General features: G+C 39.2%; 1 protein-coding gene across 1 annotated transcript; it reads right to left on the reverse strand.

Annotated features, from left to right (window-relative positions):
• Positions 1-139: 139 nt before the first annotated feature.
• LOC127414170 (serine/threonine-protein kinase 33-like) lies at positions 140-23809 on the reverse strand. The gene is made up of 13 exons (XM_051651976.1): positions 23682-23809; positions 14282-14395; positions 12897-13010; positions 12677-12781; positions 12127-12265; positions 9143-9228; positions 6351-6438; positions 6008-6083; positions 5331-5443; positions 3538-3623; positions 3171-3398; positions 1940-2038; positions 140-1667 (listed from the first exon to the last, which is right to left on the reverse strand). Exons 2-13 carry the CDS (start codon positions 14393-14395, stop codon positions 1446-1448), a joined length of 1470 nt encoding a protein of 489 aa, XP_051507936.1. The 5' UTR covers positions 23682-23809; the 3' UTR covers positions 140-1445.
• Positions 23810-25208: the final 1399 nt, after the last annotated feature.

The following is a 25208-nucleotide window of genomic DNA, read 5'->3' on the forward strand; positions in this document are numbered from 1 at the left end:
GATTTGTCAAAAGACGACCACTGTGATCAGTTAAAGGGGATTTATACTGTAGAGAGGAAACAACAGATTTTTTTCTTAAAAAGAATAGACAGGTTCTACATAAACCTGAGGTGCATCAAGATAGCTGTTGGATGTACTGTTGTGACATTTGCTTTAATTGAAAGTGGTGAATACTGCGTTCTGTTTGTAGATTGCATTGAATGACTTATTACGTGCAGTATTAACAGTTACAAAACACAGAAGTAAAGCTATTAAACGCTGTTACAATCAATACATTCTTCATAGTCCTTCATAAAAATTTAAAAAACGTGTACTACTTTTATTCTCTAATTGCATGTCAATGTGCTTTAAGGTGACTTTTCACACAAGTCATGAACAGAAAAATCTATATTATCACGTCATATAGGGCAATATCGCAGTGATATGTTCTAGGTCCAAAAAACTATAGCAGCATGTAGGGTTTTTTTTGTTTGGTTTTTTTTTTTTTTTTGGCTAAAATGACTGAGGGCAGTAGAGAAAAACCTTGTAGCTCATCCTCAAAAGAGAATACCTGTGTCCAAATCATACAAAGGGCAACATACCTATTAAGAAGCACCCTAATAAAGCCAAGTGCACACTATTAGACTGAAGTTTATTGCCCTTTAAATTAAGTAGGTGACAAAAAAAACAAAACAAAAAACAGACTGTAGCCAACTCACAGCACGTCACTATTGCTCAAAGTGTGCACACTTGTTGTGAGACATGCTGCAACAAATTACAGACACAAACAATTTCTGGTTTGAAATTTGTCTGACCAGTTTTCAGATGCACTGACTAATGAGAACGCACCAATTAACAACAGCCAAAGAAACTATGAGAGAGTGAAAGGGCATAAGAGAAGGACTAGGCATTAGGAAGTGGAAAAAAGAAACTCATCAAACTGTTCCCCACATCTCACTAAGCACTGTTTCATCTATATTTTTGGTTCTTTATTTATATAATTTTTGATCTGTGCAAACATCCACAAGCCCTTCCTTCAAGTTATTTGTTGACACATTGTGATACCATCACATCTGTGTCGCAATGTGCATGAGTTTTGTGATAACAAATTTCAGAATAATAACCACAGTCAGGGAGAATAACCTTGTAATTGACGCACCTAATCTCTGATTAGTTGTGTAAAGTATGCACCAACATGACAGAACACATGAAACTGTGAGTCTTTAAATGTGTGCAGGGTGACGAGCTTGTAGTCTTGTAGTTTGCAGTTGGCATAAGGAGACTAAAAATGCTCAAAATGTCATCTCACCTCTTTGCCAAATACACATTTTTACATGAGTGGATAAAATACAGTTTTACTTCTTTACTATTTCCAGCAGGCCCACCACACACCAGTTGACACCTGGAAAAGCATTCCTAACCTTTGGCACTTGATACGACCACCCAACCAGTCTCAACACTTAGGTCTAGCTGTGTTTTTTAACCCGGAAGCCAGAGGCTGGATTGGTGGAACGGTGGATGGAAGTGATGGAGGGCCGTGGGGACGAGCTTTCACGCCTGCTTGAGTTTGATGATGCAGTGACTGCTTCTGCTGGTGATGATGTTTTGAGGCAGGATCCTGAGATGGAAGAGGCCTTGCTGTAGCTCTTTGTGCTTGGCTGAGCAGGGGGTTTGTTACCTGTGTGGGACTGCAGAGATAAGACACTTGCATTCATCTCACAAAAGCACAACACACCAGAGCTGCATGCTGTATGACAGCTGTTGGAGAAGGATTATTGTGGCGCCATCTAGTGGTACTTTAAAGAACAGATAGATAAAAATTCTGACCATATAGCCAGGATTTCATTTATACAGCTTTGTAGAGTCAAAATGAGCACAAATATTTTAGAAAATCATATCCAAAGCAAAATTCTAAGTTAGAAGTCTGAAAGCTCAATGAAACTAGGAGTGAATGACTAACCTGTGCAGTGGATGTGTTGAGGGTGCTGCAGGCCTTTGCACCAGATCCACTCTTCTTTACACCGTTAGAGGATGGGTGTGATAATTTCTTTTTCAGAGGCTATAGGAATACACATGAAAAACATGATGGGTCAACTTGACTGGGGAAGAAACTGTCCAAAACTTTTTTTACCAAGCTTTTGTTTCAATAGCATACACTCACTGAGCACTTTATTAGGAACACTATGGTCCTAATAAAGTGCCCGTCGTGGTCTTCTGCTGTTATAGCCCATCCGTCTCATGGTTCGACGTGTTGTGCATTCTGAGATGCTATTCTGCTCACTATAATTGTACAGAGTGGTTATCTGAGTCACCGTAGCCTTTCTGTCAGCTCGAACCAGTCTGGCCATTCTCCGTTGACCTCTCTCACCAACAAGGCGTTTCCATATGCAGAACTGCCACTCACTGGATGTTTTTTGGCACCATTCTGAGTAAACTCTAGAGACTGTTGTGTGTGAAAATCCCAGAAGATCAGCAGCTACAGAAATACTCAAACCAGCCTGTCTGACACCTACAAACATGCCACGGTCAAAATCACTGAGATCAAATGTTTTCCCCATTCTGATGGTTGATGTGAACATTAACTGAAGCTCCTAACCCATATCTGCGTGATTTTATACATTGCACTTCTGCCACATTATTGGCTGATTAGATAATCACATGAATAAGTAGGTGTAAAGGTGTTCCTAATAAAGTGCTCATTGAGTGTATGTGTCAGCTCATCAATAAAATCTGACAAAATATTTATCATAAATGTAGCTTCTTTAGCTCAATCAGGCTAAAAAACAGGTTGGTCCAGCATTGCAAGTGTGCTATCAAGATTAAGGATTGTGGTCAAACTAAGGTGACTGGATCTTGTATTTGAAAATTCGGACCTCATCCTGAAACTGCTATGTTGAGGGCTGCCCTCTGTCTGTGATATTCTTATGCAAACATGCTACCAAAAGACCGGAAAACTATGCGTCAGGTTTTAAAGTAAAAGACAAAAACAAAGATTCAAATAATTGATGAGAGTCAACAGAGATACTAATGTGAACTATTTTTAATGCATAAGTATGCAGGAATATTTCAAGTTTGAGAGCTGTATGTGACTACCTATGAAGTATATTGCATTACAAAATCTGTGTTAAACACTTTTTACCGCATGACATTAAAAGTAATGTTCTTGATGTGGAGGACCGTTGGTTCTTTACCTTCTTGTTGGGAGTGGAGGGTTTGCTGCAGTTGTTGTCTGTGTCTTCCTCCAGATGAGGTGCTGGGGTTTCTAAAAGTTCTGGAGGTCCTCTGTCCTGAGAGGGAATGACAGAGAGGTTGTGCAGCCCCTCACTCAACTCCACACACTCTTTATCCTCTGGAGCGTTCCGAAACTGACGCATCATCTCCAAGACATTTGTTTGTGTGGCGGAGGTGGAGGTGTCCCCCTTTACAACAAAGATGCAATGGTTTCTTTCTTTCTGCTTCTTTGACAAGTTACACATGTAGTCATTCATCAAATTGAACACTTTTTTTTTTTTTTTTTTTTTTTTTAAACAGGGAGAGGGAATATTTGAGGGCTCTTACCGCGATCCAAGGGTTATCTAGCAACTCACTGGCTGTGATGCGGTGAGCTGGGTCAACTTTCAACAAAGATTGCAATACATTTTTTGCTAAAAGAGAGAACACAAAAAAAAAAGTTACCACAATGACTGATCACCAGACATACAGTGCATCCGGAAAGTATTCACAGCGCTTCACTTTTTCCACATTTTGTTATGTTACAGCCTTATTCCAAAATGGATTAAATTCATTATTTTCCTCAAAATTCTACAAACAATTCCCCATAATGACAACGTGAAAGAAGTTTGTTTGAAATCTTTGCAAATTTATTTAAAAAAAAAAAACAAAAAAAAAAACATGTACATAAGTATTCACAGCCTTTGCTCAATACTTTGTTGAAGCACCTTTGGCACCAATTACAGCCTCAAGTCTTTTTGAGTATGATGCTACAAGCTTGGCACACCTATTTTTGGGCAGTTTCTCCCATTCTTCTTTGCAGAACCTCTCAAGCTCCATCAGGTTGGATGGGGAGCGTCGGTGCACAGCCATTTTCAGATCTCTCCAGAGATGTTCAATCGGGTTCAAGTCTGCGCTCTGGCTGGGCCACTCAAGGACATTCACAGAGTTGTCCCGTAGCCACTCCTTTGATATCTTGGCTGTGTGCTTAGGGTCTTTGTCCTGTTGGAAGATGAACCTTCACCCCAGTCTGAAGTCCAGAGCGCTCTGGAGCAGGTTTTCATCAAGGATGTCTCTGTACATTCCTGCATTCATCTTTCCCTCGATTCTGACTAGTCTCCCAGTTCCTGCCGCCGAAAAACATCCACACAGCATGATGCTGCCACCACCATGCTTCACTGTAGGGATGGTATTGGCCAGGTGATGAGCGGTGCCTGGTTTCCTCCAGGCATGACACTTGCCATTCAGGCCAAAGAGTTCAATCTTTGTTTCTCATGGTCTGAGAGTCCTTCAGGTGCCTTTTGGCAAACTCCAGGCGGGCTGTCATGTGCCTTTTACTGAGGAGTGCCTTCCGTCTGGCCACTCTACCATAAAGGCCTGATTGGTGGAGTGCTGCAGAGATGGTTGTTCTTCTGGAAGGTTCTCCTCTCTCCACAGAGAAATGCTGAAGCTCTGTCAGAGTGACCATCGGGGTCTTGGTCACCTCCCCGACTAAGGCCCTTCTCCACCAATCGCACAGTTTGGCCAGGCGGCCAGCTCTAGGAAGAGTCCTGGTGGTTCCAAGCCTCTTCCATTTACAGATGACGGAGGCCACTGTGCTCATTGGGACCTTCAATGCTGCAGAAAAGTTTCTGTACCCTTCCCCAGATCTGTGCCTCGATACAATCCTGTCTCGGAAGTCTACAAACAATTCCTTGGACTTCATGGCTTGGTTTGTGCTCTGACATGCACTGTTAATTGTGGGACCTTATACAGACAGGTGTGTGCCTTTCCAAATCATGTCCAATCAACTGAATTTACCACAGGTGGACTCCAATCAAGTTGTAGAAACATCTCAAGGATGATCAGTGGAAACAGGATGCACCCGAGCTCAATTTTGAGTGTCATGGCAAAGGCTGTGAATACTTATGTACATGTGATTTTTCTGTTTTTTATTTTTAATAAATTTGCAAAGATTTCAAACAAACTTCTTTCACATTGTCATTATGGGGTATTGTTTGTAGAATTTTGAGGAAAATAATGAATTTAATCCATTTTGGAATAAGGTTGTAACATAACAAAATGTGGAAAAAGTGAAGCGCTGTGAATACTTTCCGGATGCACTGTAAGGTAACTGTATGGATATCAGAGACAGTTCTAACCTGCGTCACTAACTGTGCACCACACGGGCCCAGAGAAAATGAGCTCCCCTTTCTTGATCATCTCAGAAAGTCTCTCCTCAGAACTGGATTTGAAAGGAGGCTCTCCACACAGCCTACAAAAAAGTAACAGTGACACTACTAACCAAATTACAAACAACAGAACAATTAAACAGAGGCCCCAAAAAGTATTTGTACACTTAAGCCAAATCTAAAAATGTATGAATGTCTTTGCATATACAGTATAGCAAAATATCAAACCACGTGGCATTTACTTTAAAGAAATAATGCACAAAAACACTTTAAGCAAAACATTAAAAAAAATAAGTTTATGTTTCAAATTACATAAGTATTTGGACACTTTCTGGTTGTCAAACGTTAGTACTACACCTACACATGTACTTACTTTGCTGGGACACTTTGCTGTGTGAACTTGAGGGGAAACTGACTTCATATATCCACTAAAAATCACCTTGACACCAATTGGTTAAATGTCATTGGAAAAATGGCTGAGAAGTCAAATTAGTTCAGAGAAAAGCTCTAGCATAATTTGTCTGCAGATGCCATTTGTTTTGATATTTTCCATCTAGTGCAATGACATTCATGTGTGAGACAGTGGAATCACAATGGAATGGCTATGAGTGTCATGAGAAGAAAAAAGACAGGAGAGATCTTCTTACAGCATGTACATGATGACGCCGATGCTCCACACATCACACTGTTGGCTATACTGGTGACCATTAATCACCTCAGGTGCTGAAAGGGCAAGTCCACGTGTCAATAATGAAAGATGTTTGAAGCTTGTGTAATGTCTGATATCTGATATCTGACAGCTTTCAGCCTCTACTCCGTCTCAAATGTTATCTGCTTCACATCACTTAAACTAGGTCATCTCTTCTCTACTTCTTATTTTAATCAGCCCTTCATTCGATTTATTAACACCCCCCTACCAGTAATTCATCAAATTACAAGCAAATGGAACATCCTTAAAATGTATATTGTGCGAGTCTGCATGTGGTTTACCCATGTAGATGGGCGTCCCGCAGGTGGCCTGCAGCATGTTCTCAATGCCCACACCACCTTTCTGCACAGAGAGTCCGAAATCTGTGACCTGAGGTAAGAGAGGACAGGCCTCCATAACATGAGACACAATCTGAGCCAGTCGAAAATCAAACAAAACTTAACCTACACACATCCACGCTTAAACGCTGCGTCCAAATATCCATACTTCCCTACTAAACTCAGCAAAAAAAGAAAAGTCCCTTTTTCAGGACACTGTATTTGAAAGAATTTTGTAAAAATCCATATAACTTTACAGATCTTTATTGTAAAGGGTTTAAACAATGTTTTCCTTGCTTGTTCGATGAACCATAAACAATTAATGAACATGCACCTGTGGAACGGTCGTTAAGACACTAACAGATTACAGACGGTAGGCAATTAAGGTCACAGTTATAAAAACTTAGGACACTAAAGAGACCTTTCTACTGACTCTAAAAAACACCAAAAGAAAGATGTCCAGGGTCCCTGCTCATCTGTGTGAACGTGCCTTAGGCTTGCTGCATGGAGGCATGAGGACTGCAGATGTGGCAAGGGCAATAAATTGCAATGTCCGTACAGTGAGACGCCTAAGACAGCGCTACAGGAAGGACAGCCGATCGTCCTCGCAGTGGCAGACCACGTGTAACACCTGCACAGGATCGGTACATCTGAATATTACACCTGCGGGACAGGTACAGGATGGCAACAACAACTGCCCGAGTTACACTAAGAAAGCACAATCCCTCCATCAGCACCTTCACTGGACCAGACAGGACTGGCAAAATGTGCTCTTCACTGACAAGTCGCGGTTTTGTCTCACCAGGGGTGATGGTCGGACTCGCGTTTATCGTCGAAGGAATGAGCATTACACCGAGGCCTGTACTCTGGAGCGGGATCGATTTGGAGGGTCCGTCATGGTCTGGGGCGGTGTGTCACAGCATCATCGGACTGAGCTTGTTGTCATTGCAGGCAATCTCAACGCTGTGTGTTACAGGGAAGACATCCTCCTACCTCATGTGGTACCCTTCCTGCAGGCTCATCCTGACATGACCCTCCAGCATGACAATGCCACCAGCCATACTGCTCGTTCTGTATGTGATTTCCTGCAAGACAGGAATGTCAATGTTCTGCCATGGCCAGTGAAGAGCCCGGATCTCAATCCCATTGAGCACGTCTGGGACCTGTTGGATCGGAGGGTGAGGGCTAAGGCCATTCCCCCCAGAAATGTCCGGGAACTTGCAAGTGCCTTGGTGGAAGAGTGGGGTAACATCTCACAGCAAGAACTGGCAAATCTGGTGCAGTCCATGAGGAGGAGATGCACTGCAGTCCTTAATGCAGCTGGTGACCACACCAGATACTGACAGTTACTTTTGATTTTGACCCCCCTTTGTTCAGGAACACATCATTCCATTTCTGTTAGTCACATGTCTGTGAAACTTGTTCAGTTTATGTCTTAGTTGTTGAATCTTTTTATGTTCATACAAATATTTACACATTAAGTTTGCTGAAAATAAAAGCAGTTGAAAGTGAGAGGACGTTTCTTTTTTGCTGAGTTTATATTTTGTCAAAAACAGTATGCCTCTGGAGTAGTATGTCCGAATCCACAGTACTCATGAAGCAGTAAGTGAGAAATACCCGGATGACCTACTATTTCCGGACAGATTTTTAAGAGCGGATCAACTGGAGACTTCACCTTCTCATAATCCCTCGGGAGCTGAGGTGATGTCACATTCAGTATGCTGTATTTACAGAACGGCAGTGAACCCAGAATCGGACAGCTCTTCTCAACTTTAAGTGCAATATATACCAAGATAATTGTTCCTTGTGCTTAAATGGTGCTTGTTTAACTAAATGTTAACATGTTACAGTACTTCCTTGTTCCAAATTGGAGCACAGAAGGAACAAAGCTCATATAGGTTTGGAAACACATGAGGGTGAGTAAATGAAGATTGAATTTCCATTTTTGAGTGAACTCTCCCTTTAAAGTAGGCATTGATGTTTTGCTGTAGAGGCAGTCATGCATCGATACATTCATCCTTTGACATAACAAAATTGCAAAAGTAGGGAATGAGAAGGAGTAGAATTTTTGCAGCTTGGTTCAATAAATGCTCTTTTTGGATGAGGGATGAAGTTTTGGGCTTTGAAATGTATAGTATGTTTTATAGTACACTGAACTTATCTGTGTCAAAAGATCAAGAAATATTTGATTCCCTCTAATATATGTACAGCCAAAACACACTTCAAAGGAGCTGGCAGTACCCACAGAATAACACAAAGACTTGCCTATGTGCTCTTGGGCCATATGAATAATATATATGAGGAGAGTATATAGTTTCATTGATGCATCAGGGGCAGGCAAGATTAATATCCAGGAGAGATGACCACCTTCTGCCAGATAAAAGCTTTTAATACAGTGCCAGGACAGCGCTGTCTTTGGGCCCTACTCTGATTTATACCCCTGCCCTGATTCAACACTCCACTCCAGGTAGCGGTTTCAGTCAGCTCCCGTCAATGCTCTTTTCTGCTGCATGCTGAGGCCCAGTTGGTAATTTGTCTCCGAAAAGGCACTTGTGATTCATTTTCTTTGAGAATGTGATATGAAAGGAGTCAGGCAGGAGGTCTGGTGTAATGAGACAGTATTTAAAAAGCAGTTAAAAGATTCGGGCAAAGAGGACGACGGGAGAACTAAACAACAGAGGAGAAAGTCCAGAGGTCCTGCCGTGTTTGAATGACGCACCACATGCCTCCGCTGGCAATTTTACAGTCTCTCTCACCTTGATATTGACCATATCGTTATCGTTGCCTTGGTGACAACTCTTCACAAGAATGTTTTCCAGTTTGAGGTCACGATGAACAATGTCTGAAAAAGAGAGGGAAAGAGATGGAGAGCAGGGGAGAGATGGGTTATCATCACTAAAAGAAATGAGAAGAGTGCATTGCATTGGAAAGGTAATGTTGTTAGAATATGCCAGGTTGATGACCAGGGTAAACTTCTATAGGGATTAACCCTTAAATGCATATCTCGTGTCTTTAGTGACACGGGACCTCATTCCACATCCTGTACCTCATCTATTTTTGGAGTTGTGCCCACACAGTATTTAGCATTCCTCAATCTCTCTTTTATAAATAGTATAACACAAAAATATTTTAATGGTTTAAGTAACAAAAGTGTAGAGGGTCATTAGGGATCCTGGGTGTTTTTTTTGTTTGTTTGTTTGTTTTTTGCACTAACGTACATAAATTATATTTTTATGATTATTTCATATCTATATACTGTAAGTTTACTATCACAGGATATCTATTTTTTTTTATTACGAGAGGGATGAGTACTATATTCATACAAATAAACACTATATCATGTTGATTTTCTGTGCAACAATGAATTATCAACAATGGTGATTTATCAGTATTCCATATGCATGTACACATACATATTATACTTGTTATTTCTAACTCAAAGTGACACTGTAAAGTAAACTTTAGCAAGTACAACACATGAACAATGGCCATGTACACACTGCAACTAAATTCGGTTGTCAGTTCACCTTTTAGTGTTTAATTCTGTTCTGTACACACAGTTCAATAAAATACAGGAGTGACAACCGCATTCTACAACCAAATTAACTCTAGAAAAATTCAGGTAGTGAATTCCACGCAGTGTGCATGGAACCAAACTGAACAACTAGTTGTTAATGACGTGATTAATGGTGTGTGCAAGATGTGTCCATCTTCTCTTGGTGCAAATAACACTTACAGAGGTATGTGTCTTCATTCATTCATATATTTCAGTCTCTCTCTATTCACTATAGTTTCTCTCATCAGCCCCGCGGTCTCTGGGTAACCGGCACATTACAGTCCAGATTAGCACGCTGTTTAACAACAGCCGCTTAGACGTGCATAAACAAAACACGGCGATTCTGTCTACAGCAGCAAACGAAACATTGTTGGATGATCATATATCTGTGGGGGATAATATCTTTGTTCAAAAATAGCTAACACAAAATGGGTTAAAATGGTGGCATTAATGTTTCACAGATGAGAGATGCTGCAGCATTGCTATGGTTATCACGTCAATCATCTCAACTGCGGGAGTCAGTCCTGTACCGTACACACATGGAAAGAACATTTTGAGAATTCACTCCCGCATTTAAATGCGTAGTGTGTATGTGGCCAGTATGATATGACTATTGTCATTTGGGTGTACTACTGAAATTATGTATGTTGTGCCTCTATTTAGACTCAAAAAGTGCCTGAGAAAATACTTATGAGTATCTCATGTGTATCTAATGTGTTATGTGTAGCTCATTATGTGTTTGACAGCCAGTTGCGTCTCAGGATATTTCAGTGTGAAAGTAATGAATCCTGTTATAGATTTGTCCTGATTTGTTGCATTTTCTCTTTGATATATGAAAAATAAAACATCCAAATATATCAAAATATATTTTATTCTATTATTTTCTAATTGTCTTGAAAATATTGTGAAAATTTGACACTATCTGGGCATTTTGTAGATCCGTTTGTGATAGAAATAAGTGCCGGGTCTCTAAAGACCTGAATATATAAGAGTGTTTGGTGAAATTCCCATGCATTACCTTTCCACGACTTTCCAAAAGAGGAGAAAATCAGAGGGCAGTGGATTATAGCAGTAGGCAGAAAAGAAAAAGATACCCAATTTACTGCCACTCTCTCAGCAACTATATCTGACACCCAACAGCAGCTATGTCGGCAGTTTGTTTTAATTAATGCCAGGGTAATATAACACAAAGAAAATTGTTATAAATTTACACTTTTTTTTTTTTTTTTTTTTTTTAAGTCTGCTAGATTTATACTGCTAAATAAGGCAGAAACACATAGCTACAGTCTGTTCAAAAGCTCCTTTAATTTCTTTGCACTTACCAAGTGACTGGTAAAATGTATATGAATCAGGCCCACAGGGCCAACATTTTTTTACCACTTCCAATCTATGTATCACTTATGATTCTTCATTATTGTTTTACACATTTACTGCATGTACTTAAATATGATAGTGAAAATAATGAAATTATAACCAGCGTGTGTGGCCAATACACTGCAATCTCGTAAAACACTCTCTAGTCCTGTATACACATTGCGAGTGGCATCATTAGCTCCTCTAGATGTGAGACACACAACCACTCAGGGACTGTTGAAAAATACACCTATTAATCAGTATTCCTCCCCTGCTCGTTGTTAATGACTCATTAGCCCCATGTAATGGTGTCTCATTGCCAAGCAACGTCCTAAATTACCTCTAACTGCAGATTTCACAAGGCAGCGAGAAAAAGAGAAAAAACACAAATCTTTAAATAAACCCCTCAGACTCAATTAAAATGGGCTGATATTTTCTCTGACAGTTGTTCATTATTATCCCATTATTAAAATAAGGCCAATCCTCCGTGATGACAGAGGAACTTAATGTGGATGCAATCATCCCAGTGATGATTGCATATCGGTGGGAACAAAGCAATCCAGGCCGCTGTATATGACTTAACTAAGATTACACATTTCTCTCAAGGTAATGCTACTGAAATAATTCCACAATAATAACCAAATGATTTGTCTGCTGGGAAAGGAACCATCAACAAATTTTAATGTACTGTATAATTTGTCAGGAAAATTTCCCAAACAGCTAATCTCTTTTAAAGTTTTTAACAGCTTTAATTCAAGGGTTAAAATCAACTCATGAGAAATATACACAGATGAATATCAAGGGGAGTGTGGTGGCTTTTATGAGCTTCACCTATTTTGTGCAGATAAACAATTGCTTCAGATAAGCTTCTGATGATATGTCTGGTCTCCTCCTCAGTGAAACGCTTGTTCTTCTGCAGGAGATCCTTCAGATCACCTCCCTCACAAAGCTCAGTCACAAGGTACATCCTCTGAAGAATAACAAATACACATAAAATGAAAATTTTGAAATTGAAAATTATTAAAGGAAGTGAAAGACTATCAACTGCCATTGTGTTGAATAGACAGACCGGGATATCCATTACAATTTTTCCCTTTTGTAAGAATGAAAGTCATAAAGGTTTGGAACAACATCATTTTCATTTTTGGGTGAACTGCTCTTAATTTCTCACATCAAAATCACCCACACACTGGCTACTGTTGTAAAACAGTGCAGCAGCATACACTTTAGAAAACAAAGCACCTACTACACAACTGACATGATTCAGTTAACAGCACACCAATACCTGAATGAACTTGAGTAAAAGAGAATAGAAACATTACTGATTGTTTACACCTTCCCGAGTTCCCCACCAGTAATGTTTCATGTTTTTTATTCTCACCTTCGGTGTCTCAAAGACTTCCTCCAGATGTATAATATGTTCATGTTTCACTTGTTTCAATATGCTCACTTCTCTTTCCAGACGTTTCACACCAGAAGTGCCAGCCTGCATGGATACATAGTACTGAATAAGGGAAATAAACCAATCCTTGGCAACCACAACAATGGCTCTCCATCCATCACCTCAGTCAACAGGTGAAACATGATGACCAAACACTTACCTTCTCTTTGTTCACTTTCTTAATTGCCCACTTCCTCTGCGTCTCGATGTGAGTGGCTTCGCAGACGACCCCAAAGTTGCCTTGACCTAATATCCTCCCAAAGGAATAGATTTTCTGGGGATCCACATAAAGCAGGTAACATTAGGTGAAGTATTACACCCCTCCTTCTCCTACAGTGACAGTAAACAATGCTCCAGCTCTGACTAATGGGGACAGAATGAGGGTGGGTTTGTTTTTCAGCTCCTCCATACTCCATTAAGTTGAGACCTGAATCCTTAAAGTGGAACTTAATTTTCAAGTTTGCCAGTCTCTGGAGTTTGGGAGAATATAGTATTTCTAATCAAGTTACAAATGATTAAGTTGCTGCCGCAGTTCATTCAATCTCAGGTCTAATTAACTTGATCATTATCACTGCGCATGCAAGGCTGAGCACTGCCTGCTGCGGATTTGGCAAAGACAGCAGTCAGAAACCTCCAGAGAGTGGGAGGTCAATCAACAGCATAAAGAGGTGTAATTTCCACCCAGGCCTGATGTGGGTGCAACCAAATCAGAGGGAAGTCAGAAATTGGAGAGCAAGGCCATGAGTCATGACTAGTGTAAATGAGAAGTTGCCTCTTATAACTGATCTGAAATCTTTTTAGCAGTCTTTCTTATAATATGATGATTATGGTTGAGAGCAATGTTCCCCCTGCTAAGCTGCATGCTTGCATGGCTGCGCACTTCAGATGTTTTTGCAGCAGAATATGTGGGGGGAAAGCTAGAGATTTCTTTAATCAGAGCTAAATTAACGGACAATGTTTCAACTGGAGCCCATCCACATATCCACTGGTTTATAGTATGGACTTGATGCTGTGAGAACTCTTGCACGAGACATGGACTGTATCGTAGAAAAGTAGAGAGATTTCAAGTTCATAGTTACACCAAACAGTTTCCAAACATAACATAATGAAAGCCACAGAGGCCATTTTTCCTTCATTTTCTTGAGATCACTATTTGTTTTAGATTTCTTCATAAAAAAAAAAGTTATTGTAACAGAAGTTATCTTATGTTTTTCTTTAGTTATCTCAAGAAAACAAAATAAAAAAATAACAGTAATGCCTGGCCTTTAGATGGCCTAACTTACCAACTAAATAAGAAATTAACTGTTCTACATTAGATGGTTTTAAATTAGATAACTTTAGTATTTCTTAGAAAAGAATGGCACCATGCATGGGTCAATACATGGTTGTTTCTGCTGAATTGGTCCAAGGGTTTTCCCAACAGAAGTAGGCTTTGCTCAGAAAGAATTAGAGAAAATTTTGGTCAGAAGCATTTGTGTGCCAATAAAGTAGTTAGTGCAGGGATCTATACTGCATGCACTGCATCTTGATTGGAAAGAGTTATACCTGTATGCTGGATTCATCCTCTATTCGAGTGTGGGGCACCTTCTCTGCACTGTTTGCCCGAGTCCACTGGGAAGCCATTATCTTGTCTGCTCCAGAAATATTTGTATGTGTCATCTGAGGGTGAGATCAGTACATTTTTTTGTAATTTGCACATATAGAACAACAACATAATCTTAAATATGGAAACATAAATTCTGACACATTCTTTCATTTATATATTAAACATTGAATTGTAAATTTTGAAATAAAATCTCATTAACTATTCAGGAAGGCGCAAGATTCTCATCACATACACCTATCCTTGATTCTTAAGTCTCAACTGTAACCCCTTATTAGCTAGGCTTCACCTGTTCCTCTCCAATTCACTTCTCACTTTAAATGAAACCAAGTGTCTAAAGTCTCCACACTAACATTAAGCACAATTTACTCAGCTTAAAAACGTTCTCCAGAGCCAAATTAAATGTAAAGCAATTATGGCGTGATGAGTGGGAGCAGCGAAGTGGATCTGCCACACAGACAATTAAATATTAATGAGGAAACAGTGTCTTTAACCTCTCCTCTCTCAGCTGCATTATCAAGTCCTGCTGACAGGTCCTCTCATAACAGCTCTGTCTTTCCTATTACTGACCATCTAACTGCTAAAGAAAATTGTGACGTTCTGGTAACCCATATCAGCTCAGTCAGAGTTGCGTGATAGACATCTGGGTCTATCACACTGGGCAATACTCTAAACAGGTCTAGGAAATGGGGAAAAAGTGGTCAGGGTTAGGGTCATGTTTGATCTCATAAAAGGTTGCTGTCACTTATTTGCTTTTGCAAAGTCAAGAGAAAGATTTATTTTCCATAAAAATGTTACGTGTCAAAGAGTGGTTTGAAGAGGCTGTGGTCATGAGACTTAACCTGTGTTTTGTTAGTACAGAGAAACTGCAAACTCCACAAAACTCCCACTACACTTTGGCTTAATTTACTCCCATTCAAACACATCACTTGCAAGCTCAAGCAAGGAAAATCGTAGTCCACTCTGTGGAGGAAAGTTCAAGTTTAGTGAACTCTCACATGTGAATCTGGATGACAAGAAGGCTGGCGACCAATAGAAGATCAAAACATCACACGCTGACCTCTTGCTGAATTCAAACCTTTCAAAGCTGCAAGGTTTTTTTTGTTCCAGGAAAGTGAGTACAGTATTATCAAAACAAGAAGCCCTCACGTGACATCATATCCTATCTGTTGTACTGTCCGGAATAATTTTGTGTGCACAACGTGTCTAGTGTGACCACACAGTGGCAATGATGAAAAGGCTCATCAGAATTTCACTGATTTAAATCAGGTGAAACAACTGTGAAACTTAAAACAGATAAACTGAATAACAATAGCTGAGTGGGCCAACCCCAAGATTGAGCCATAAATGGCATAACAGCCACATCTACAAAGCCCTTAGATTAGAGGGCTCTCAACTCTCGTGGGTCAACATTACACACTAAGATTTGCTTGTGCTCGTATCGGAAGGTGCCATTAGGCTGAATGGAATGAAAGGATATGTGCTTACCAAGTTGCTGATTTCTGAATAGATAACATACATTAACTTCTCATCCTGCACTTTTAGACCACCTTTATATTATTATTATTACTTTATGGGTTTTTGCTTTTAAATGAATATGACAGTGGAGAGGTGAAATGATAGGGAGAAGGGCGGCCGCACATACTGTACTTTAAGTTCTACCGTGCAACGTGTCAATGAACATGTACTACCTGCCAGGCCATGTCTCCAATGGAAGTTTCTAATCTTTAAGCTATACTAACAGAATTCAGCATATATGCTAGCAAAGACAGGACCAAAACATCTTCATATGAGCACAGATTTTCAATGATATACTAAAATAAAGTAAATCTTATGATAATATCAGAAGCAAGCACAAAGTACCCTAGCAAACATACAAGCAAGAGGGTAATAAGACACACAGTCATTTTTTAGCTGCTTCAAGGAATAGACCACTAGCCAAGAACCAATCCACATGCCCCTAAGACTTCTGGAAGCACTCAGCAAAGTAATTATGGCAGACAGAATGTCTGTTCCCTTGCATTTTTATTTCTTGGCTATAACTGTAAAAGCCCCATTAGTGCTTGTTTACTGATTGTTTATGGATTAAAATGTGCATTGTTTTTTACTGACTGAGGGAGATGCTATGTCTCTGGCTTGAGCCCAAATTAAATGTGACAACGGTATGATGCCTGAACACACAAAGATAATTCGGGGCCTGGATAGAGTTCTCTCCTCCACTTTTCTCTCCATCACTCTGCCTTACATGCAGTTTCTCTCTCCTTCTCTTCTTACTTCCCTCCTTCACACTACCCATGTAATTGTTCCTCCACTCTTTCTTACTTCTTGTCTGAATTGTGTCAAACCCCTTTCTTTCTTCTGGGGAAAACAAAAGGATAACTTTTGAAGAATGTCCTGGTCCCTCTTTTTAAATCTATGGCAGTGGATAGTGACTCCGCTTTCAAGTTTCAAAAAGGAAGTATTATAAAACAGGGCTCCACTAACATTTGAGAGCACCAAAGATGGTGGCACCAGCACCCAATTTGGTAGCACCGGTGGGTTTAAAAAAAAATAAAAGGACAGATAATAAGAGTGATGTTATTTTTGTATCACAAATGTAGTTAACAATATTAATATTGCATATATTTTGTCACTTAGAAATGCACATCTGACAGTAAAGCACTGATTTTGAGTTGGGATGCAGATGTGAATTTACTGATATTAACAACAATAAAATCTTTATGTATTTATGTAGGGCTTTGTTCAAATATTTTGTTAGTAGGACCTAATAAATGATATTGTATCAGGTTCTTAATTATTGAATTAACTTTTTTCTTCAATTAAAGTTCATTATAACTGTACATATTTACAGAGCAAAAAGTCATAGCTTCATCCTTAATTAATAGGGGGTCCTGGCTTTAAAGCCCTTTTTTAAATTCTCCTTTGTACTTGCCCTTATGAAAATTGACCATAGATCTTGCATAGTATCTGGAGTTTAACTGTAGTATTAGTAAGATTATGGTAATCACAGGTAAAACAGGCTTCTCATTAAAAATATGTAATCACTATATTGTTTCTAAAATCTGTCTAAAATCTATGGAATTGGTATAGAAAAATCAGTATCCTAAACACTTGTAGAAACTATAAAATCAACTGCCATAAAAGTGACTTACAATATATTCCCCTAATATACAATATTTAACTATACAATAATAAAAGTAACATTAAGGCCTATTTTAAATACATGTCTGCAAAAACACCATAATTTCTAAAGTTGGTGTTACTACTGTAACTGCAACGTATATTTCTATAAATGAAGAGATGTGTGGATTAAAAAGCCTTGTAATTAACGTTGTGCATGGCACGATGTTTCCGTTACCTCGTCACTGCTTTTTACAATGTTGGGTTTGTTTAACATGGTTTCAGCTAGCTTCAGCACGGAGCCTTTGGGGTTCCCTTTTCATACTGGTGTAAAACTGGTAAATCTGTGTCAAATATGTTGAGGCTCGTGCTGTTTACTACTGGGCAGCGTGGCGCAAACACAGAGCAGGTTCGCAGTCAGGAGCCCTGTAAAAGTTGTACACATGCGTCATTTTCCAAGTCACTATCCACTGCCATTGTAATAGTCATATGGGTTTGGAACAACTTGTGGATGAGTACATGATGACAGAATTTCGTTTTGAGGTGAACTATTCCTTAATGCTATGCTAGAAGGATGCCATAGTTTCATCGCACATGTTGGCCGTTAGTGATTGTTAGTTTAAATGGACAAATCTAAACTACCCAAAACCAAACTGAAATCAAATGTTGCATGATGCAGTGACCCCCTACTCTAAAGATTTTACTCTTTTCACCTGTGGCTTTATTATTCATTGACAGATGCCTTTGAAAAATTATAAACTTCAAAGTCTTAATGAAGCTTGGAATTACATTACCAAGTGATAAAGTGCTTTTGCTTGTCTAGACTGCTTAAAATATTGGAGTCATTTAACCTCATAATCATAATTTACCTGAGTGCTTCACCTCGCCTTACAACATATTTTCCCGTTTAACACGAAGTATAGGTCTGTAATGGACTGCCACTTGATGTGGTCTAACCATTTAGGAAAATGCTACAGAAGCACATATGTAAAGCTATTATAAATGATTGATTGCATATAAATACATTTTTCCTTGAAAATGTAATCTAAGATGTCATACTCATCACCTGTCTGGAGAGAATCTCAAGTTCCCCTCTCAAAATAAATTTCTGAACTAAGAAATTAATTGTGGATAATATGTTGCCTATACTACAGTGCGAGAGAAGGTGATCACTTCGTGTTTGATTAGAATGCAGACAAATTCTTTCTTCCAAGAATTAAAATATTCGGTTGTTGAGAACTAGACTTTTTAACCAGCAGAACGAAGGTGGTTAAGATGGGAAACATCCCCTCATCCATGAAAATAATTAACAGCAGCACTTCACAGAGCTTTTGCCTCAGCACTAATTATACTCTCTATTCAACTGTTCACTCCATCAGTACAGCAGCATCATCAAATTTCCTGACGACAACACCATTATTGGGTTAATCAGTGATGATGACAAATGCACATACATGGAGTACCCTCTGCGGGAGAGAAACCTAGACAAATGGCGTTAATGTACGTATAACAGCCATGTAGTCTTGAGTGCCAGTGAAACAAATGAACTTATGAACTTAAGAAAACAAATGTCAACTCACACATCAATCTGCATTAATGACTCACCTGTTGCAATCATTAACAATGCTTCTTTGGACTGCAAATATCTGAAGACCTCACCTGGACAACAAACACTTAAATTATTTGCAGTGCTTGAAAAATGTGCAAACACACCTTTGTGAAACTTTCTACTGTGACATTGTGGAAAGTGCGCTGATGGGTGGCATGCATCATTGTCTCATAGGGAAAAATAATTTGAAGGTAGTCAGAACAATATCACCCCAACTTTAAAGTTTTCACTATCCTGGTCTGGTAGAACATTTCAAGAGCTTTTAAAAGTTTTGTTCCTTCCTTCTGCAAAGATTCATGAAACACCTTCTAAACTGGATGGTTATAGAAGTGTCAGATTGTCTGGATGGAGTCATCTGCAATCTCGAAAAATGTTCTCGTATTGGAAAGATCTTAAGAAAATCTCTTGGGCCCATGCAGTCCTGGAAAGTACAAATCAATTGCAAGTTTATTGGTGGACAACTTTCAGGTACTGTCTGCAACCACCAAGAATTTAAAGATTAACAATGTGGATTATGATCTCAAGAACTCATAGCTTGGATAACTGTGAAGACTGAAAAAAGCTAGGATGACGATGTCTGAATAAGGGGATATAAGCATATACAGATTGTGGATACGGTGACTGACAACCTGCCAACAAGTGACAGGTATTTCAAGGAATTGATGGAAGTTGAAAGAAAATGGTGTCTGTTCTCAGTTGACAAGATATTCAGACTGAGCAGTCTAAACCAATAAAAAGCAGCTGATCTGTATAAAGTGTTACTTGCTGAAAAAATAACTCTAGAGTAACAGATACAGTCCTACATAATCGTTGATAAGGCATCACCTCTGCACCATTCTACCTACCTTTCCAGCTGCACTGGATCCAGCATTACAGAGCAGAGGAGTGAGGACTGTCAAGCACAAGAAAAATTAGTAGAGGTGGATGGACAGGAAGCAGCTTGATTTGGAGACATTTGGCTGGAGACCTCACCAGATTGGTGCCAGAGTATAATGTGTGTGGATCACTGACACCAAGGTACAGGGTGCAGTGTTTCCTTCAGACAGAAAATCCCTATTTGATCTTACTTTATCAGTATGTGACAGCAGGGCACACTCAGGAGAAACCTCCATCTTATAGGCTGTAACAGTTCAAGGATGGGCAAGGAGCAGGCGGGAACCGGCTGAACAGTAAACAAAGTTTTTATGCCAAACTTAACTTAAATCAAACATAAACAAAACACAGACACACATGCAACATGGCCGCGGGCGTCTCTCTCTCTTGAACTGGCGCCTCCGGCTCCCCTTTATCTTGCTCTCCCGCTGATCAGCTGATTCAGCTCCGGCCGTGCACCATCACGGCCCAGACATGCCCTCCTCCTCGTCACAGTCCTACCCTGCCCGATTCAGGCCAGGGCTACACCACTGGGTGAGCAGAGACACAGAGAGAGAGAGAGAGAGAGAGAGAGAGAGAGAGAGAGAGAGAGCCGAACGCACTGTCGCCCTGTCCTCAACCGCTCCTCCGCCCCCTGGCGGATGCCAGCTCACTCCTCCCCTGGCGGATGGCAGCGAGTCCTCCGGCTCTCGGCGGCCAGCAGCGACCCCTCCGTCCCCAGGCAGACGACCCCGGCTGCTCCCCTGGCGGATGACAGTCGTGAGGACTCCGCGACAGCGCATCCCTCCTCCCTCCCGGGTTTCGGCACCACTGTAACAGTTCAAGGATGGGCAAGGAGGAGGCGGGAACCGGCTGAACAGTAAACATAAAGTCTTAATGTCAAATTTAACTTAAAACAGACACACATGCAACGCAGCCGCGTGCGTCTCCCTCTCTCTCTCTAACTGGCGTCTCTGTCTCCCATTTATATCGCTCTCCCACTAATCAGCTGCTTCAGCGCCAGCCGTGCACCATCACGGCCCGGCCACGCCCTCCTCCTCATCACATAGGCCTAGTGCAATTGCCTGCTGAGGAGGAAGATCAGTGAGGGCCTCAGCAACTAAAACCGTCTGAGAAAGACCTCTCCGCTTACAGGCCAGACTCAAGCAGTGTCTACCACCGGGCACTCAGGTTACGCTTGGCATTGCATTGTGAGAACAACAGCAGGCAGAGAAGTGGAAAAACTGAAGGGACTTGAGGGAAATGCTTTAGGCTATGTGATACTTAGTATGAATTACTGTTTAAAGGTGCTGTAAGCTATTTTTTAACGGAATGGTATGCAGAAAATGCTCGTTCTTCCTGAAAGATATCATTGAAATAAGTGTCCTGACATATCACACCGGTCTCTGTGACAGCTCTAGACTCTGTATACAGCAAACAAAAAGGTGACTGCGAGCCAAGGACACATTATATTGTCAGCCAGTCAGAAGATTTTGATGTGCTTTCTGCCTGTCAATCATTTTGCGTGTTCTCATAGTGTAGTAGTTGAAGAGGATCATTTAGGTTTAATGTCATATTCAGATTCAAAACAGTTGTCAGCTGAGGATGCTATTTTGCTTGTGTTTGACAACCATGAGAAGGTGACGGTCTCAATGCTATCTTTGTAGAGCTGGGTTTTGGAAAGGGGGGCGTGTCTAATTCAACAGCTCAGTCTCTTGGCAGTTCCAGAATGGCTAAAATCACTTACAGCACCTTTAATCTCCCAAATGTAGAACGGGGTGTACATGTCTTTATAATAGTAATATTCTATATATGCTTGAATTACAGAAGAAGGCTGAGCAGTAAGAATAGAAAACAGTCGTAAGACTAGACATAAATGTGTCTGACCCAGGGTCAGAAATTATAGAGGGCTTGGGACAAAATGCCCCCGAAAATGACAGAATGTAGGGGCAAAAAATGCCCATGGCTGTAATGAATAACCTCTTAATTTTTTTTTTACATCTGATATGTTTTCTAATATTTAATGCTAAGACTGATACATAATATCACCGAATATGAGTTGATGCTGATTTAAATTTATAGGTAACAGCCTTACTGAAAGAATTTTGAACTTATATTAATAAACTGATGAAATTCAAATATTTTAGGCTACATAAAAGATGACAGTTTTTTTTTTCTTAAAATGTCAACATTAAGGTAAAAAATGCCCCTAAAAATCAGAAGTTAATGGATAATTTAATTTTTCGGTTGAACTTTCTCATCATATACTCACCCTCATGCCATTCCAGATTGAATTTCTTTCTTCTGCTGAACACAAATGAAGATTTTTAGAAAAATATTTCAGTTCTGTTGGTCCTGACAATGCAAGTAAATAGTGACTAAAATTTGTTAGCTCCAAAAAGCACATAAATGGAGCGTAAAAGTAATCCATAAGACTCCAGTGTTTAAATCCAAGTTTTAAAAAGCGATACGATAGGTGTGGGTGAGAAACAGATCAATATTTAAGTCCTTTTTTACTATAAATTGTCATCCCTGTCCAGTAGGTGACAATATGCATGAAGAATGCAAATCACCAAAAATAAAAGAAGAATGTGAAAGTGAAACTGGAGATATTTAGAAAAAAAGGACATATATATTGCTCTTTTTTTCACCCACACCTATCATGTCCATTGTTGGAGCTAACATTTTGTCGCCATTCACTTGCATTGTGAGGACCTACAGAGCTGAGATATTCTTCTAAAAATCTTCGCTTGCATTCAGCAGAAGAAGAAAGTCTCTGGGATGGCATGAGGGTGAGTAAATGATGAGAGAATTTTCATTTCTGAGTGAACTGTCTTTTTAATTTCTGACCCTGGTCTGGCCAGATCAGTTTATAATGCCAACCAAAAGTCATCAAGTTTAAAAAAACAAAAAAAAAACAAAAAAAAAAAACCAGGCTTCTTTTCTATCTAGTACATTTTGCCAAGTTTTTTTTTTTTTTTTTTTTTCATATAATCAATCATACTGTCGAATTTTGGTTCAGATAATCTACTCTATTTTGTGTTCATCTAAAATATAGACTTACAACAATTAAAGCTACTTTGCAGGGCAACATGAAATCTGGCACAGCAATGGCAACCAATATTCAGTAGCTTAAAGCACATAATTATTTAAATATCGTGCACGTAGCAATTAACCTGTGACCTGTTCCAGCTAAATATAATTATCTGGCGTAGAACCTGCATAATAATAACAGAAGTTTTATTGCTCCCTTGTGTTTCAAAACACCCACTATGGTTAGGCATGAAGTGGCTAGGTGTGCTGTAATTTTGATGTAAAATCAATGTAATTTTGTTTGAGCAAATTTTTTTATTCATAGAATGAAATACTCATATAATAGATAGCAGAAGTGGAGCTGTTCTTTCTTTCTTTCTTTCTTTCTTTCTTTTCTTTTTCTTATTAATGTTCTTATTTCTCACCTAATATGAGCAGCCAAGTAAAATTCCTCGGAACTTGTTGGTCGTGTTGCAAACGGCTCATCCCATTAAAGTAACATAACAAAAACCGTCACACCTTCTGCTCATATCATGCGTCTTTGCACATTATAGCGACAGTTTTATTTTATTTTCAGCGGGAAATAGTCGAGCTGTTTTTTTTTTTTGTTTTTTTTTTTTTTGATGTACCGCTCCAGACCGCGTTGCCATGACAACAGCTCGCGCTTCCTCCTCAACGAAAGCTTACGGGACACTAATAGAATGCGCTTTAAAGTAAAGCTCACTTACCTTTCCGCGTAGCTATTGTGTTTGAGAAGGCGTTTTCCTCTGTAATAGCTCTTACCGGTCATTGAAATCCCTAATGCAAAATCATTTCAGCTGTGACACTTGCGAATTCTCCAAACTTTCAAGGGGGGCGGGGGGTGGGTGAAGTACGGTGTGGTGTGAGGGACATCACAGTACGAGAGCCCATAGACATATATATATATATATATATATATATATATATATATATATATATATATATATATATATATATATGCGCGTCTATGCGAGAGACAATTGCAGATCGCAGTATGTGAGGAGCAAACTCAACTCCATTGGAAATATCCAGCACTACGTAGCACCGAAATGGCGTTTGTACATGTCCTAAGTTTATTATTGACACGACTAGACAGTTGGACAAATTAGTTCCTTGCAACACTCTTAAATATGCTTTTGGATTAATTTGATCTTTTTAAAATGATGTACCAATATTATTGCATATAAACCCTGTTGCTATACCTGAATTAGACAGTAAAGGTCTAGTGGCTAGATATTAATTAGTCACAAAGTGTTTCACTTCCTCTTGTGCTTTTCGTTTTTGGTATAGTCGTGTATCATATCACATATATTAGAAGAGTTTGTATGCATTTGAGTAGGTGTTTGTCTCCATCTACTGGATCATGTGATACTATAAGGTTCATGCATTTTGTTTCCTTTACAGTGGCACACATATTTTTATTATGTGATATAATTTTTTTTTAATACTGAATATACACTGCCGTTCAGAAGTTTGGGGTCACTTGCCTGAAATGTTTCTCATGATCTTAAAAATCTTTTGATCTGAAGGCGTATGCTTAAATATTTGAAATTAGTTTTGTAGACAAAAATATAATTGTACCAACATATTAATTTAATTACGAAACTAAAATGTAAAAAAAAAAAAAACGTTTTTGAAATGGATGACTTGGACCGAATAATTAAGAAAAGTAGCCACTAAGTGCCCAGCATATAGATGGGAACTCCTTCAATACTGTTTAAAAAGCATCCCAGGGTGATACCTCAAGAAGTTGGTTGAGAAAATGCCAAGAGTACATTTCTGCAAAATCTAGGCAAAGTGTGGCCACTTTGAAGATGCTAAAATATAACATAGTTTTTATTTATTATTTTTTTATTTCTTTTTTATCACAACATAAATCCCATATTTCCATTTCTATAGTTGTGATGATTTTACTATTATTCTAAAATGTGGGGGGAAAAAAAAGTGACCCTAAACTTTTGAATGGTAGTATATATATATATATATACATATATATATATATATATATATATATATATATATATATATATATATATATACAGTACTGTGCAAAAGTTTTAGGCACTTGTGAAAAATGTTGCATAGTGAGGATGTCTTCAAAAATAATGGCATAAAAAGTTTTCATTTATCAATTAACATCATACAAAGTCCAGTAAACATAAAAAAAGCTAAATCAATATTTGGTGTGACCTCCTTTGCCTTTAAAACAGCACCAATTCTCCTAGACACAGTTT

This window comes from Myxocyprinus asiaticus, chromosome 2, assembly GCF_019703515.2.
Source record: "Myxocyprinus asiaticus isolate MX2 ecotype Aquarium Trade chromosome 2, UBuf_Myxa_2, whole genome shotgun sequence".
Taxonomy (NCBI): Eukaryota; Metazoa; Chordata; class Actinopteri; order Cypriniformes; family Catostomidae; genus Myxocyprinus; species Myxocyprinus asiaticus.